At 36.1% G+C, this 17,862-nt stretch overlaps 1 protein-coding gene and 1 long non-coding RNA gene across 5 annotated transcripts; one reads left to right on the forward strand and one right to left on the reverse strand.

The window, feature by feature from the left end:
• Window positions 1–119: 119 nt before the first annotated feature.
• LOC147761436 (uncharacterized) lies at window positions 120–3,161 on the reverse strand. The gene is made up of 2 exons (XR_015334758.1): window positions 1,784–3,161; window positions 120–1,203 (listed from the first exon to the last, which is right to left on the reverse strand). It is a non-coding gene; the product is annotated as an uncharacterized LOC147761436 (long non-coding RNA).
• A 1,900-nt stretch (window positions 3,162–5,061) lies between these two features.
• Window positions 5,062–16,692, forward strand: LOC106158710 (uncharacterized). 4 transcript variants are annotated; one of them, XM_087012961.1, is made up of 15 exons: window positions 5,065–5,080; window positions 5,921–6,138; window positions 6,961–7,057; window positions 7,397–7,614; window positions 7,897–8,098; window positions 8,533–8,685; window positions 8,948–9,090; window positions 9,418–9,841; window positions 10,648–10,785; window positions 10,961–11,107; window positions 11,825–11,937; window positions 12,323–12,524; window positions 13,712–13,837; window positions 14,835–15,005; window positions 15,215–16,692. In XM_087012961.1, the coding sequence occupies exons 2-15, from the start codon at window positions 6,073–6,075 to the stop codon at window positions 15,478–15,480; spliced, it is 2,466 nt and encodes an 821-aa protein (XP_086869087.1). In that variant the 5' UTR covers window positions 5,065–5,080; window positions 5,921–6,072; the 3' UTR covers window positions 15,481–16,692. The 4 variants fall into 4 exon arrangements, with proteins under 4 accessions (XP_086869088.1, XP_086869087.1, XP_086869086.1 ...); XM_087012960.1 differs by lacking the exon at window positions 5,065–5,080 and adding an exon at window positions 5,405–5,683; XM_087012962.1 differs by lacking the exon at window positions 5,921–6,138 and having other exon boundaries at window positions 5,062–5,080.
• Window positions 16,693–17,862: the final 1,170 nt, after the last annotated feature.

The following is a 17,862-nucleotide window of genomic DNA, read 5'->3' on the forward strand; positions in this document are numbered from 1 at the left end:
GCCATTATGACTATTGCCTGTGTCAGTTAATAAGGATGAAAGGGCCAAGAGAAGACAACATCTAAAAGTATACATTTTAAATTAAAAAAGAAATTGAAAAAAAAAAACAAGAAGTGTGGTTTACTTCCCACGTTGAACCACCATTTATTATGAATCCGTGAATTTCTTATACCCAGACAAAACCGAATTAAATACACATCAGGTACATGTATAATGATGATAAATACCGTAGCAGCAAACTAGGCCAGCCATTGTGCATATACTTTTACGGTCTCTTTCATTGTTATGCAATATATTTGATATATTAAACTCTTTCCGCAAGAACATGTTACCCTATTTCCTCTATTATACTGGGTAAAGCTCCGGGACATGTGCGTATACCGTCGTTACTGAGGGACCGTTCACAATGGAATTTGTGGACCTAGCGCATGCGCACCAGCTCCACGGGGACTCTCGCTGAATGCAATCAGATTACAGGCTAATTACACACCTCCTGTTGTTCCCAGCGTACTCTTTTAATCACCGGGTTACAATATTCTACTCGACGTCAAAGGACATGCTCATTCATTGTCTGGTGGAATGTACTGTATATTATGAGATTTTTAATAAATTGTGACTAGACAAGTTAAGGTTTTGTCCTTTTAGTAGTCAAAGGGTCCGTCTCCAGGCTGAATCAGAATCGATCATATTGTCTTTTTTATATATTATATTTTCTGTGTTGATCACTCCCTATCGAATGCATGCATGTCCTCCGTAGAACTCTCTATACCGGGTAAGTACGGCCTACTTTTAATGTGAGCTTGCCGTAATTATAAACGTAAACGAAGTCCGTGCAAGGCTGATTTACCGATATTAGCTATACACATGGGAGCATCACCTTCTTCTCTTAGCATCAAAATAGCCCCGTGTCCCTGTCCCTGTTTTACAACTTCACAAACGAAAGAAAAGGCAATATATAATATGAATAATAAATCAACTGATGTATGTCGATTTAAATAGAGTCATCTCCCGCTTGCAGCAATGTCCCCATTTCCTCCGGCGATGTTGTCGCTAGGATGCCTTGCCAGATTTACATATCAGTCAGAATAACAGTAGAGATGCAGTTTTGATAACGACCATTTGCCCAAGGCATCCGGGTATCCTTGATCCGTAAGTCGAAATTACCGAGGAGATTTTGTAGCTTGTTACGAAGAGAAAGATGGCCTAAAAAAGAATGTGAAAAGACATTACTATAGAAGAATGTATAGGGCAATAAAACAAAACAAACCAATAAAAAACCCATATATGATATGAAAATGCATTACCATTTACCGTTTTTGCCTGTTCTTTGTTAAGCATGTTTTTTTTTAATGAGAAATAATAATACTTGATCATTTCAAATAAAAAAAAAAAAAAAACGTAAGCAGCTATAGTTATAATCTTTCGCAAAACTGTCTTACACACTGGAATTGAACGATACTACAAACACAAAAATTACTTAGGTCAAGAAATTCTAGATAACATAAACTAAGAGTTCATATATATACCAAGCGGGTGAGTTAACTTCATATATCATTTGGATCATGCTCAGATTGTTGCTGCAGACGTTTGAAACGTGTTTAATTATTAAGCTTAATACAAATACGTAAGTCCTCACTTATAAACATAAATCAAGTTGAGATCCACTAAAAACCGCCAACATCACCAAAGGTGATATTAAAATTCCAGTTAATGTTGACTTGATATATTTTATAATAATATATACTGTATTATTCTGGATATGTAAGTAATATTATATACTCACAATTAAACGTATTTGTTTGGATAAATCTGTTGCTTTCCTTGTAGCACCCGCAACTCCTTGACAGGGTTTTCCTCATCAACGCTGGAAATCACGCGACGTAACACCTGAAATAGAGACCGCCTTTCCGTCCTTGTGACAGTAACGTTAATTGACCTCAAAGGAAATGCTCCTGCAGACTGGTCTGGTGTTTCTGGCACGCTTATGTCTATTTTAATGGTAGGGTTTTGGGTTGTGTAGAGCATAAATGTTAACTGGAGGACGCACACACTCAGCGCTATGATTGTCAAATAAATTGTTATTAAATCGTAGTCGGTTAGTCCTTTACTTGTCTGGTCGAGGTCAGGTATCCCTTTCTTCGTCTGTTCTTCCGTCTCTGTGACGCCTCCTAAGGAATTCCCTATGTTAAGTCTTGTCTCTTTTTCAGTGGGTGACATGTTTGGTGCTCGGAGACAATTAGGGTGTAACGAAAGCGGTGTATCAGCTCACAGCTAGCGTGTGTTGTTCTACTGCTTTTCCCAGTTCAAAATTATGCGTCTGTCGGCCCGAGGAGATGGTCCTCGATGGCGCAGAGATCTGTTCCAAAGCGTCTTCTCTCAAAACAAAGTTCTTCGACGACTCGTTCAGCTCTCCGGTGTGACCCTTTTTTTAATTCTACTTCACTATGCGATGTCCTTAACCGCAGCACGTGAGTTGAACGCTATGGGACTAACTGGCCTCAGGCACCTAGTACGCTATATGGCAAATCTGTTGAAGTACTGTCGCAAACCCGCGGTAGCGAGGACAGATCATTCGCATTACCTCCGATAAAAAAGCACCCAGTAGGCCTGTTCACACCTGCTTTTCAAATAAAACACAAGTCGGTTTCTCTGGGTTTATTTGCTAACGTGTCTTGGTGTCAGGTCAGCCTTTTGTAAGCCTTTAAAATACAGGTGAAGTCCCTGGATATTTGATACTGGAAAAACACGAGCCGTGATTTCTTTGTCCTGGTTATTATTGCTTGTTGGTTTATTTTACAGTCATTTAGTGGCGATGTTTCTCCGAACTCCTCTGTGGTGTCCTCCGCGTCCCCAGTTTATCTTGTGCGTTCACCTAACTGAGCGCTGTGACAATATAATATAAATACCAGCATAAAGGCAATAGATCCCAATCAGAGCGTATACTTATGCATTCTGTATACTGTAGATACACGTGTTAACACAACCGGGAGATGATCAGATTGCTGATTGAACGAAAGGGTATAATCAGAATATGGCGTAAAATGCTGGCGTTTATCTCTAATCTGTTTAATGCAAATGAGGATTTTAATGTAGGAAGTGAACGCGGCTATTTTGCCTAGTTTAATACTTGTATTTCTATAAAGGTTTGGGGAAAGAGAGTCATAGAGGTGTACCAGTACAAAAACTCCTGGCGGAAATCACTTTAATTGGAATGGACACACAGACAAAGTGAAAGTAATTAATAATAATAATAATGATTTATTACGTACGAGCAGGTTTTTGTATTTATATACTCTCTTAATACAAAAAAAAAGGGAAAAACACAATTATGTTTCAACATATAGGGGCTTTTATCCTTTTTAATACTCTTTAATGTAGAGTAAAGAAGAACGCATTAATCCCCCGTAGATTTTTCCCCCATAAATGACTATAGGCTTCAGTATGGATATAGATATCCATACCTTTATATGTATGACCCGTCCTATGCAAGGTGTTTGAAACCTTTAAGCTGATGAGGTTAAAGGAATCATTAGTTGGAATATAGCAGCTAGGGCCCAAGACAAAGTTATAATCTATCCTAGATAGCAGGAACTAGACTCCAGATTGATATTATTTTTTTTTTTTGCATTTGTTTATTTCAGCCCCTTGCTTAGTTGCTTGTCCCCCACCCCCTCGTCTTACACCATACACACACACACACACACATAAAGCATTTCTGGCACCCTTTCGCTAAGCCCCCAGACATTATTATGAAGCCCACGGCTACGCGTTTTAAACCTTTTGATAACTTGACGACCCCATTCACATAGACAATATCGGTCTACATACATCGATCCAACTCTGCAGAGACTCGCGCTGAGTGCAATCAGCTTTCTTGAATGAGTCGCCTCATCTTGTTTCCAACGTACTCGTACAATCACAAGCCTTTTCCGTAATCTACTTAACGTCAGAATCTGTTAAACTGATTGCATTCAGCAAGAACCCCCTCGGAGTTGAATAAATCCACGCAGACAGATTGTGTCTGTAGGAATAGAGCCTAAATATCATTTCAAGTTAGGCTAATATTTTGAAATGTAGACACACACACTAGCTGCCTGCTGTTGATTTATCTTGGAAGTATCATACAATTATGTTATCCTAATATATGTAACATTTTTCACGATGACGCCTTGATTCTAGTAGGCCTTACTAGTGTCATCGCTACATTATATTGCAACTATTGAAACTATTATGTCGACCTTATCATCTGCATCTTGCGCAAGTTCATTTGTATAGACGTGACTATATATTAAACACTTTATTCATGTGCAACTCGATTCAAATTCTACTGTGACAGCTGTGTTGTTTTTGTTGATTTATTATTTATTTAGCATTTTTGTCTGATCTACCAGCATATGCTCACAACAGAATACATATTCATATAGCCACAAACACAGTCTGACTACTGCAGTAGTATTTCTGAATATCATATCATATTTCCTTCCCAGCCAGCGTGTACTGTCACAAAAGGTGAAAGCAGCTAGGAAGATTAGAGATAAACTTGTGGTTTTTGAATATTTATACCTGAATAAGATGTTTTAAATAGTGAAGACGTGCATAGTAGGCCTACTACACGAATAACGCCAAAAAGTAATGCAGAAATCCAAAAACAAAGAGAAAGGTGGATCAGATGAAGTTGCAAAAAATAACACGTCACTTTCGCTTTTATACAAAGGTATTACCTGACTCTTGGTCAAATACAACCTTTTTTTATTAAAATATTCACCCGAGAGTAACAAAAGGACATCGAGATTACAAATATATACATATAGCTTATGATAGGCCTACTTATCACAGTGGATATTAAATGACAATAATTCATATAGTAGGGCAAGCTCATGTAACAGCTGTAATAAAGTATCACGTAACATACATATTCATATATTAAAATGAGCCCAGTTTTGTTATGGGTCTTCATCTGACAAGATAAGGATATAAGTACTCATTTAAAGTAATTATTCCGATTATTTGCAAATTAGTCATTGATGTTCATGGTGACTATGTGGCAATCTTTATCAGTTTGTACACTTGAGTATACGGGGTAAGTGATTTAGGCCTACATCAGTATTTTTTTTAGAACCAAACTTTTCACACCTGAGACACGTGCGGAGATGGGATTTAGTGAATGTGACACTTGGTGTTATTTAAAAGTTTGGAAATTATAGAATCTAAAATGGGTTTACATATTGTAATTTTTGATAGGATATAGGGCCAACTTTAGTGATAAAGGGGGGAGTGATATTTTTGCTGTGAAAGGTCTGCATGTACTAGTAGGCCTATGAGGCTTCATTATTACTCCATGGGTGTTGAACGGTTTGTGAGCCTATGTCCTTTAATGTGTGTAATAATAATAACAATAATAATAATAATAATAATAATAATAATAATAATAATAATAATAATAATAATCATCTTTGGTAGTAATTAATGGTATCTGTATCTGTCCATGTACGTCTAGAGACACCAATACTGGTATGAAGTAGACGGGTAGAAGAGAGCGCATGGGAAACTTTAGTCAAATAGCAGTCCTGATCTAAAGCTTTCAACAGTTTCAGCGTTTTTACTTGTTGGTCACTGAGTCCATTCCAATCGGAAACTGTTCTGACGAAGAAAGAGTTTTTTCTGACGAATGTTTTACAACGTTGTAAGCGAAAACAGCGACTGTTATTAGTACTATTCACAATGTTTTCAGAGTCAAAGTCAGTGAAAGATTTAGCCCTTATACATGTACGACGTTTGTTAGAGACTGGAATTGAAATGGTTTGAAATTTAAGAGAAATTTAAAGCAGTCTAAAATAAAGCACCACAATTAACGGTCTGCAATTTATTTTAAATAAGTAACACACTTTATAGTCATGTTTTTATCATATCCAAATTAAAGAAACGATGAAGGCGTAGAACAAGAGAAAAATAAGAGACAGTACGGCGTGGAGAAAAGTAAACCCAAGAGAGGCCGAGCGAGAAAGCTACATCGATGTCAAGTTAAAACCCATCTTAGCTGAACCAGAAGTAAACACAAATAAGAAGACGAAGATGCGGCATTTGTTCGGCGTGTTTATTACAGCGCTTTCGTGTGTTATCCCGATAGTCCAGCCTGAGGTATGAGTAGCTTTTATAACATAACAGAAAAACGACATACAGACATATTTGTGGAAGTTTTTCCCGTTCTTTCACCAAAACAGGGGTGTTTTGCTTTAACGTTGACGCTCTCTGGGTTTGTGCAGCTTACATAAGAGTGTGAGTGTCTCTTGTCCTAGTTTTGGCGTTACATGCCAGGTATATACCGCGAGTTGTTCACACTAACAGCACACCTAAATGTTATAAACATACGTGTATAGTTCCTCCTGTGCAGTATTAGCTGATGGCCCTTGTTGTTAGTGTTTCTGTGAGTTGGGGAGGGGGGGTCTGTCATCACCCAAGTCTTAGTACTGAAGTGGCCAGTAATTTACAGACATTTACTGGCTACTGCTGCGTTTGCTAACATGTGACATGGGGCCAACTGGTAGTTAGTGATTGTAACAGTGAAAACTATTTTAACCTACAGACAGAGGGTTCCCCAGGCTTTGGAGTACAGGGAATACAAAATGTTGATCTGTAATTTTATCACTGATTTAAGGAAGTCCAACTACAAGTATACCATTATTCTAGGTAAAAAATCATAAAACGTCCAGTCGTATTTGAAAATATAGACAGTCTTTTGAGGCCAGAGCCTGACCAAGTGATTGCTGGATATGGCTCACCAGGGAAAGCCTTACCTGATAAATGACATACGGTACAGATATATGCTAACTAATAATGCAGAGATCTAGGGCATCATAGGCCTAATGTGTGTGTGTGTGTGTGTGTGTGTGTATTGTCAGCAGTTTGATGATTCCACTTCACTTTCTGTAAATACTCTAGACTCAAGAATTTTTACTGCAGGTACTGAAATGGCGGCCGTACAAGATTGAAAATGAAGTCCTGCAAGCGCCTGCTGATTTTGTGAAGAGAGTGCATGTCATCTACATGAATCATTTAGGTAGATGTCAGCTACAGTGATTTTAACTTTATTGCATTTTTTTTTTTTTTTTTTGAAAAAGTTTCATATTTTAAACTTGCAAGGCAATAAGCAGAATGGAAACTAAAAACAAAAATAAAAATAAAAAATAGTCAATTCCTCTTATTGCATTCTTTACCACCATTTATAATGTTAAAGAAAATTTTAATGATTTTGCATGAACCTGAGCAAGATATGCTTTATAATGTGAACATTATTTTTTAAATTTTAAAGATTTTATTTAAATATATTCTAGATGTGCTTTATATTATTATAATTCACTGTTAAAGAAATCTCAGATTATTTCTAAATTTGTTCCAGATGTGGGCTATGATGGACTCTACCCTAAAGAGATTGGCTTCATTGACAATGTATTAAACAAGTATTTTGTGGAGTATTTCCCACGAGCCGTCCAGCTTGCTGACACCTTACGAAAAGGAGGTCACAATGAGACGTTTATTTACACCACACATCCCTGGCTGGTCAGCCTGTATATGGACTGTCCACAAGATTTGGTACTCCATGGGATAAGGCTGCAGGTTTGTATTTGGATCTCCCTTCTTTTTATTATTATTATTTTTGATTAATTAATGATCATGAAACAAATACTTTTATAGCTAGAAACACTCTCAAAGAGTGCAGCTCTCTACCAAGACAGGTCGGCCCTTATTATAATAAAATTATTGACTAAATAATCAATTTCTGAGTTCTCATTATTAATTAATTAATTAATAATCAGTTCACATTCATTGAAGGTAACACATTCTCATTTATTAGCTGTCACATCTACTTTTCCCTCCTTTTAATTTCCAATGCCCCAGTGCCCAAATGCCTCTGCCCGTGCACACTTCATAGCAGCTGTTCAGCGTGGCGACATCACATGGCATGCAGGACCAATGAACATGCAAGCGGAGAACTCGCCACTCTGGTTGTTCAACTTTGGCCTTGACCTTGGCGCTGATCTAGACAAGTTGTTTGGCATTGTGAGGAAGTATAGAACCATGAGCCAGAGAGATGTACCAGGTAGGTGTGTGTATGTGTGTGTGTGTGTCTGTGTGTATGTCTGTGTGTGTTTGTATATGTGTATGTGTGCGTGCATGCATGTGTGTGTGTGAGTGTGTATGTGTGTGTGTATTTGTATATGTGTATGTCTGTGTTCATGTGTGTGTGAGTGTGTGTGTGTGTATGTGTGTGTATGCAGAGAAGATAAAGACAGAGAAACAGGCAGACAGATCCATATGCAAACACATCTGCATACTTAAATAAGGTAAAAGAAGTAAATTAAGAGGGAGATTTCTGTTATCCATTTTCTGTAAGGAAACTCCATTTACAATCGCCTTGTGTCGCAATATGTTCATTATCATATTATTGCTATCACAACTGTAGTTTATATCTCAGGTTATGTAGTTATTGCTGAGGTCATATAGTTGATATCTCACCTTTTACTTATACCTCAGGTCTGACCCATGCAGCCATCCCCAGTCTTGTGGAGAAAGGAATCAAAGCACTGACAGTGGGTGTCAATGACATGAGTGCTCCCCCTGACGTACCTCACCCGCTGTTCAGGTGGCAGTATGGCAAGGCTGAGGTCCTGGCCACTTGGCATCCTGGTAAGGGAGTGTGTTAGATGTGACAGTGTGTTAGATGTGACAGTGTGTTAGATGTGACAGTGTGTGACAGTGTGTTAGGTGTGACAGTGTAAAATTTTATACTGGTAAGGCGTGACAATGTGGAAGTCATATTGTGCTAGGCAAACTGCTTAATGGCAAACGTCCTCAAAACAATAATTTAAAATGAAATTGATTCAGGTTTTGTTCACTATTTTCACAGTAGACACCAAAAAATACATAATAACTATTTTCCCTTGACCAGGTGGTTACCCTGACGACCCTGGCCCCACTCCTAAGCGACCCCGTGGTCTGAGCAGGAAGGACTGTGTTGTGGTTACTGGGTTTCCTGACGCCATGTGCTTTGCTTTTAGAACTGACAACTCTGGCCCTCCTGTAGATATCAAGGCAGGTTGATGAGTACAATATTTGTGATATGTTATTATGTTATTGATATTATGTAACAAAATAGGGCCCAACTCATGAAAAAAAAAAGACTCGAAAATCTGTAGAAGTATAAAATATGAAAATAATTGTAGAATTTTTCAAGACATTTTGCATATGTAAAGAACTTAATAAAATTATATTTTAATATAGTCAACAGCACTTTATGATTGTTGCACATAATTTGAATATTGTCCATTTAATTGTAATTTTATTTTTAATTCATTTATGACACATAAACTATTATTGTTTTACTTAGTGTTTATTTTCCTTGGTGTTATTTTAAATCAGGAAATCAAACGATACTTCAGCATCTTACAAGCAGAATTTCCAAATGCAGTCATCAAGGCATCCAACCTGGAGACCTTCATGGCAACCATTGAACCAATCAAAGCCAAGCTTCCTGTGGTAACCAAGGAGATAGGAGACACTTGGATACAGGGCACAGCCTCTGACCCCAGAAAGCAGGCAGAGTACAGGGCTATAGCTAGAGTACTGGGGATATGTCTGGAAAGAGGTAGATATAGAAAGCAGGCAGAGTACAGGGCTATAGCTAGAGTACTGGGGATATGTCTGGAAAGAGGTAGATATAGAAAGCAGACAGAGTACAGGGCTATAGCTAGAGTACTGGGGATATGTCTGGAAAGAGGTAGATATAGAAAGCAGGCAGAGTACAGGGCTATAGCTAGAGTACTGGGGATATGTCTGGAAAGAGGTAGATTTAGAAAGCAGACAGAGTACAGGGCTATAGCTAGAGTACTGGGAATATGTCTAGAAAGAGGTAGATATAGAAAGCAGACAGAGTACAGGGCTATAGCTAGAGTACTGGGGATATGTCTGGAGAGAGGTAGAAAATATCCCAAATACCTTGAGATTTAGTGAGTTCTGGAAAATAATCTTCCTGTATCCTCTGCTACATTTTTTTTCAGAAGGATACAGGTACACTGCATATGTCAGTGGTGAGATAAGTTAACTATAAACTGTAAAACACTGGGTCTACGTACCCAGCATTTGCATCAGACTGAAAACAAAGTTGCACCATTACTCCAAATCAGTGCTCTGCTACTTTTTTTATATCACAGACTGCTGTTTAAAAAGTAAACTTAAAAGTAATTAAGTGGCTCAATGAATTAGATTTAAATGATAAATTTAGATCTTTTTTATTAAGACATGGATCTATGAAAAAAATTTATTTTATGATTAATATCACAGTCATAATTTATTGAGTTAACACATTGTATTTTCCTTGATACTATCTTAATTTAAAATCAGTATGGTATTTAAGATATAAACAGCTAGTGCAATAATAAACAAACACTACAAAGCAGACTTTTAAAGAACAATTATCCTTCTTGTTTGTACAAATATTTAACTTGTATTTTACCAGGACAGTGTAGTCTACAGGATCACCAGATCTTGTTGTATTTACAATGTTGTATCTTGTATTTTACCAGGACAATGTAGTCTACAGGATCACCAGATCTTGTTGTATTTACAATGTTGTATCTTGTATTTTACCAGGACAGTGTAGTCTACAGGATCATCAGATCTACAATGCCAGCAGGTTCCTGCTGAAGTTGGGGGAACACACCTGGGGGCTCAGCACAGAGTGGGACTTTGTGCACTGGACAAATGCTGAATTTAGCAGGTTTAGATCCAGTAAGATCAACAAATAAGTTACTGAAACAGTATTATAAATACTAATTGTGTGCATGTGAAATTTACTGGAAAACAATTCCTGAGAAGACGGAGAAATCAATTTGTTTTTTAAACATAAATAAATAAATTGATTAGATTTATTTATTTATTTATCTTGTTTGTTTGTTTGTTTCAGATAAAAACTTCACAGACTGTGAGAATTCTTGGAGGGAGCAGAGGTCATTCTCCAGTCTAGCCATGGAAGCTATGGCCCAGCATGTGATTATAGCTGATGTTGAAGAGGAACTGGCCCAGCTCAGACCAGCCAAACCACACCTGGAAGGTACACTTTTACAGCCTGTTTATTTAACATTTCAGACTAGTCTTCACTTAGACTTCAGAGAGCAACTTGTTCAATATTTAAAACTGTAAAAGGAAATTCAAAGATAAATGTAGCAGTGATAGGAGAACACAAACCACCGTAGTCTCGGCTTTTATCTTGTTAGTCCACAGAGTCTGAAGAAAATTACTTGTACTGTAAGGGGCTGTTCAGAACCACTTGATCCAGTGGGAGCAGATGTGGCATGCACTTGACAAGGATTCCCGCCTCCCATGTGCCCATCTGTAGATCTGAACAGACCCTAAGACCTCATTAACTAGTCTGAAGACCTTGTAATTTGAAAACAATGTAAAATCATCACAAAATTGTTGGGGCAATCGTGTTAGTTAAAATGAAAAACCTGTATCTTCTGGTAAACTGGTTGGACTGTCATTAAATGCCCTTGTATCAGCTGGATTGCCAATATACGATATTTGATAGAGATTATGAATTAAGTACATTTGCATTTCCTAATTGTTTATTCTGTGGATTTGGAATGGACTTTGAGTTTCTATATGATGTGGAGTATCGTATTTCTTAATGATATGGAGTATAAAGTTTCTATATGATGTGGAGTTTAATTGTTCAATTTAATGCAATTAGCACTTTAATACCAATAAAACATTATTGCATTATTGATTATTACTGATATTTTGTATTTTTATTTTCAATTTCATCAAGATTTTGAGAGGATAGATTTAACAAGGGGAAGTCCAGTGTTTAAATGCAAGAACTTAGATCTTCAGTTTGGAAGTGACGGAGCTTTGACCTTGTTGATAGATCACAGAACTGGGGTATGTGGAACTGCTGTTTTTAGTCTAAATCATTTAAACTAATCAATTTTAATATTTTAATATATATATATACTATATGTTTTTGACGAGCACCTTTTGTCTTTTTAAGACAAGTAGTTACAGTTCAAAATACTAATGTGAATGCTTACATCATTACAGCACTCAAATTCATGAATTGAAATGTTTCTGGTTAAATTACTTGTTGCTGGTGAAAACTTTCTTCTTTTTTTTTCGGTTTTTTGTTTTTTGTTTTCTTTTGTTTTGTTTTTATGAAAATACAAATAGATTATATTAGTAGATAACAATTTAGGCAGAATATACTGATGTTGCTTCAGTCACCCTGATTAATTATAAGTTTGATGAACAGACACACGGTATATTTCAGGTCCAGTGGGCAGATGTCCTCCATCCTCTTGGTCAGTTTAAATACGTCACCTACAACGAGACCGATTTTGTCACCTTCAACAGACAGTATGCGTATAACATCAGTAGAAATGTGGGAATCATGAAGATAAACTGTTCTAAGTATGCCCACCAAGAGAGTAAACCCTGGCATGTAGATATGGTACAGCTTTACAAGAGGAAAGGTAATTATATATGAAGATAAACTGTTCTAAGTATGCCCACCCTGAGAGTAAACCCTGGCATGTAGATATGGTACAGCTTTACAAGAGGAAAGGTAATTATATATGAAGATAAACTGTTCTAAGTATGCCCACCCTGAGAGTAAACCCTGGCATGTAGATATGGTACAGCTTTACAAGAGGAAAGGTAATTATATATGAAGATAAACTGTTCTAAGTATGCCCACCCTGAGAGTAAACCCTGGCATGTAGATATGGTACAGCTTTACAAGTAATTATATATGAAGATAAACTGTTCTAAGTATGCCCACCCTGAGAGTAAACCCTGGCATCTAGATATGGTACAGCTTTACAAGAGGAAAGGTAATTATATATGAAGATAAACTGTTCTAAGTATGCCCACCCTGAGAGTAAACCCTGGCATGTAGATATGGTACAGCTTTACAAGAGGAAAGGTAATTATATATGAAGATAAACTGTTCTAAGTATGCCCACCCTGAGAGTAAACCCTGGCATGTAGATATGGTACAGCTTTACAAGAGGAAAGGTAATTATATATGAAGATAAACTGTTCTAAGTATGCCCACCCTGAGAGTAAACCCTGGCATGTAGATATGGTACAGCTTTACAAGTAATTATATATGAAGATAAACTGTTCTAAGTATGCCCACCCTGAGAGTAAACCCTGGCATGTAGATATGGTACAGCTTTACAAGAGGAAAGGTAATTATATATGAAGATAAACTGTTCTAAGTATGCCCACCCTGAGAGTAAACCCTGGCATGTAGATATGGTACATCTTTACAAGAGGATAGGTAATTTTATGTCCAGGCTTGTAGCTGACAGCTACAAAGGGAGAGAGGGTCTTAAATAGAAAATAATGACCTTACATTGAGAAATGGCACTGAACCTAGACCAAAATTTGATTCAGATTGGACCCTTTAAAGCCAAAATGGTAGTTCTTTCTATTTTTTATATATCACATTGTGTCAGATTAGAGTAGCGAGTAGAAGAGAAATATTTGAATATTGCAGATTGCTAGATGAAAGAAGCAAACGTTTGCATGTGCAAACTAAATATAAATATATTTTAAATAATGTAGTATTTAAATGTAGTCTACAATCTCTTTGAAATATCTTGGTAACTGATAATTAGCTGCATCATTTTTGTATTGGTTTTTTTTATTACAGATTTTTCATCATGTGAGTTCTATGTCCAGTTACAGATGAGGGACTATTTAACCCAGACATTTTATGGTGCACCCAGAGAAATATGGCTGCATTACACTGAGGATACACCCCCTGGTGGTCAAGCTGGTCAGTATGGACAGCGATTTAGGGTCCTCTTCCTATTTAATATTAATAATAATAATAACCAATTTATTTTGAGTCTAAAATCCATTATAACGTGTTCAGAAGACTTTACACATACATAAAACAATTACTTTAAAAATCAATTATTAGGAATAGATAAATGAAAAATTACAGAGCTTAACAACAAAAATATTTAAGAGTATTCTAGATAAAACATACAGATTCTCACATAAGCACTTACAGTAAATAACTAAAATATGTTTGTTAAGAAAAAATAATCAGTTCTAGAATAAAAAAACAGCCTTATTTATACTTTATTTGTAGTTAGACAGTGATTAAGATCTTTTTCACACCTAACAGGACAGTTTAAAGATACAAACTTAAAACACGCATTTAGAGGTCTTTACATGTAATTATGCTCTCCAGGGGGTATTATTCCCCTTCACAACTTCACCACAAGTTTGCTTCATTTTGTTAATTTATTGACCCTGCCTGGCTAGTGCAGAGGCTTTATTTAGGTGACTGACTTACATAACAGCCAGGCTGTGAAGTTGTCAAACTTTTGCAAAATACCCATACAGACTGTACTGCTGTGGCATGGAAAAATGAAACATTGCAAAACAAAAACTTACATTGAATGAAAAGTAGATTTATTGAATATTTCAACACAGATCATGCCATATGCCACTTAATTGTACTTCTCCATTTGAAAAGGGCCTTATAATTAGTCATAGTTCATTGAATTATACTTCACTGTTTATAAATGATGAAAAGCAGCCATGTTGTTTTTGTTGCCCTTATTGAAAAAATGTATCATTTATATATTTATGATGATAAATATCTAATTTTTAAGCCTTTGTCAATATCACTTCTCTAAGGTTGTGAAACAATAAATCAACCCATGTATTTTATATGTATAATATATTTATATACATATGATAAAACTATGAAATAATACAAGCAGTACATATTTAGTGATCTTCACAATCTTCTCATCCAGGCTTGAACCTTGACCTTCAGTGGTTTGACAAGACTGTGACTCGTCTGCCAGAAGCACTGATGTTTAGTTTCATGCCACGCCAGCAGAGGGCACACCAGTGGAGAATAAAGAAACTTGGGCGTTGGATTGACCCCGTTAATGTGGTACAGAACGGCAGCAGCCTACAGCATGGTGAGGTTATACAATATCTACCTCTTTAAAAAAATGTCGTAATTTACATGGAAGTCTTGGAGGAAAGAAACATTTTATTTGCCTGTGTTATATAGTGGACATCAGCTCTCAATATTACAGACAAGTCAATATCAGTAAATTGTTTTGTTAGTTTTGATAAATAGACAGTAACACATTTATCATTTAAGTTTTTTTTTTCTTCATTTCAGTGATTGACGATGTTCTTAGCTACGCCAAACAAAACTTTTCCTCTGGAATTCAGATCGCCAGTGTAGACGCCCCTCTAGTGGCGCCATCTACAGAAGGCAAGATGGCGACACCATTTCCTGCTCCTCTGACACCATTGAAAACAATTGACAGTATGAGCTTCATATTGTACAACAACATATGGGGGACTAATTACATATTCTGGTATCCTTATCTTGACGAAGATAAGGATTTTAAGGCAAGATTTCAGCTGAGGTTTTTAAGATGATTTTGATCTGTGTTCCTATGATGAATATGCATGCACAGGATAACGTTTTAACTAAATTGTAAAAAATTAGTTTTCAATGTAAACTTATTGCCATAAAAACTCAAACTACTTTGTAAACCGATAAACCCTACACCAAGAATGTGTAACCATGGTAATGCCTTCTTGCCTATATTATAGACTGTTGCTATGTTGTTGCCAAAAGGTGTAGCTACCAGTTTAATTTATATAATTCATTGCGCAATAGTAACAAACATATTCTGCTGAAGAATTGTGTAATGGCTTATACAAGAGAAGAATGTTTTGCTAGGACATGATCATGCATGTTATTAAGGCACACTGCACTAGTACATGAACATGCACTGCAGTAATGATACTGGTCGGTGCTCGTTGGTTTAGTCTGGGTGCTGAATGCAGTTATTGAATACATTACTCTCTTTTCCATCTATAGTAGTGTAAGTACCCTGGCCAAGGTAGTTACACGTGCAGTTGAATTCATTAAACCGAATAGCACCTATCTCTCGCGAGTTAAATATTTGAGGTTCAAATATTGTGATAATGTTGTCGCACAAGGCAATCCTAGTGTCAACGTGTACTATATTGTTTTAGACATTTTTATGTCAGTTTGTTTCTTAAACTTTTCATTCCACTGTGTATCTCAGGAAACCACATTCTGATTTAAAATTTACGTCTGATGACAAAATCTACAGATAATAAAAAATTCGTCTACAAATAATCGCTTAAATGTTCACTAATCCAATCAATTTTTAAAAAAAAATCTATACTGATAGACGCAAAATCTTGGGTCACTTGAGTCTGACTTGTGGTTTATGCTACTCTGTTAATTGTTATATCAGGTTAACCGTGATTTGATTAAAATGTATCAAGGTTGTGCATTACACGTATTTATCAAGCCTCACACTGCAGCTGCTTAAGAAAACTTGTCAGATATTTGTCATATCTTTTTCGAAAATTATGAATTAAGTTAACCATGGGTCTTTTTATCTATGATAAAGATAAAAGATGCGTCTACGATGGACGTTGAATTTGCTTGATCTGTATCGTGTTTCTTCTTGGGAGTATTGTCCAGTATATACAGTTTTATCGATATTGTTAACTGTCGTATAACCTAAGTTCCAGGTCTTACAAGGACCTTAAAAATGAATATATATTTATATGTAGAAATAAGAAATAAACTTTTGTTATCAAAAGTGATATGTATTTTTCTCTTTGTCATTATTTTATATGCAGTACTTGTACATCGCACCTTTTCAAAGTTTATATATTTAAACTTCCATATTCGTAGTTTTATTTGTCTAAGACAGTTTGTTTTATAATCTCTTGCTTGTAAGAAAAAATGAATGAAATGCCCGCCCGAATACAAAATCAACAAAATGTCAGAAAACGTGAATGTTTTACAGTTCTTGATAACATTCAGAATTTTGAAAATTGGTAGAAAAAATTGATAAAAACTTTTTAAGTACATACCAACATCTGTACCAACACCTTCATGGTCACGTAGGTCATCGAATCAGTCATTCAGCGCACCAGATATGTGCGTTTTTTGCATTTTTAAGATGTCATAACAGTTCAAATTGATAGTAACAGTTTCATATCAATTCGTTGTTGATTGGCTATATAACTGTGACGAAAATCACCAAACACTAATTTACCGGGTACCATGGAGCTGTGACTATGACGTACATGAAACAATTATGACGTTACAAAATACGGAGTGTCGTAAAATTTAAACGTTATGAGAAATGTTGTGACGTATAGGTGTTTATGACGTCGGACAACAATGCACAGTAGAGTTACGTTTCTTACGTCAGCAATGAAAGACGTTACTAGGGAACGGCACGGCGTTGTTATGAGAAACCAAACAAACAAATACTATTATCAACACTGCATAAGTACACGTAAGTCGGTGTGCCATGCTTAAGCTTTTATGCACAAATTCCAATATGACTGAGGTTATGCTTTCACCCAACAGATATCTAAAAAGAAGCGCCGAATTTTTAAGTCCACGTTCCCGTAAAAGTAAGAGGATCGAAATTCTAGAGAGAAATTTGGGACCAAAATGGAATAATTTGGGATATTTTTCCGTACTTCCTATAGAGATGATAACAGAACTCGTGCAGTACTTGGATACACCCAGTTTACTTCAATTGTCCTCAACTTGTAAAGTATTGCAGATTATTTCAAAGGATCGTTATATATGGGAGCTTCATATAAAGGTAAAATTACATTCTCCTTCATCATGATTGACCAAAAATTATGGTGATAATGAGAAATTAATGAATAAAATATTTAAGATACATGGAAAATTTAATGATTTAAAAAAAAGAAAATTCATTTCAATTTATTAATGAGAAATATATTCAA

The sequence above is a fragment of the Lingula anatina genome, chromosome 5 (genome assembly GCF_051362555.1).
Source record: "Lingula anatina isolate TDL-2025a chromosome 5, LinAna3.0, whole genome shotgun sequence".
Lineage (NCBI taxonomy): Eukaryota > Metazoa > Brachiopoda > Lingulata > Lingulida > Lingulidae > Lingula > Lingula anatina.

What these genes read in the sequence shown, in the direction of transcription:
- LOC106158710 (XM_087012961.1), top strand. Translation starts at nt 6,073, where the DNA reads ATGCGGCATTTGTTCGGCGTGTTTATTACAGCGCTTTCGTGTGTTATC. An exon ending in TCCCGATAGTCCAGCCTGAG is followed by an intron (nt 6,139 to 6,960) that starts GTATGAGTAGCT and finishes TTTTTACTGCAG; the next exon opens with GTACTGAAATGGCGGCCGTA. An exon ending in ATTTAGCAGGTTTAGATCCA is followed by an intron (nt 10,786 to 10,960) that starts GTAAGATCAACA and finishes TGTTTGTTTCAG; the next exon opens with ATAAAAACTTCACAGACTGT.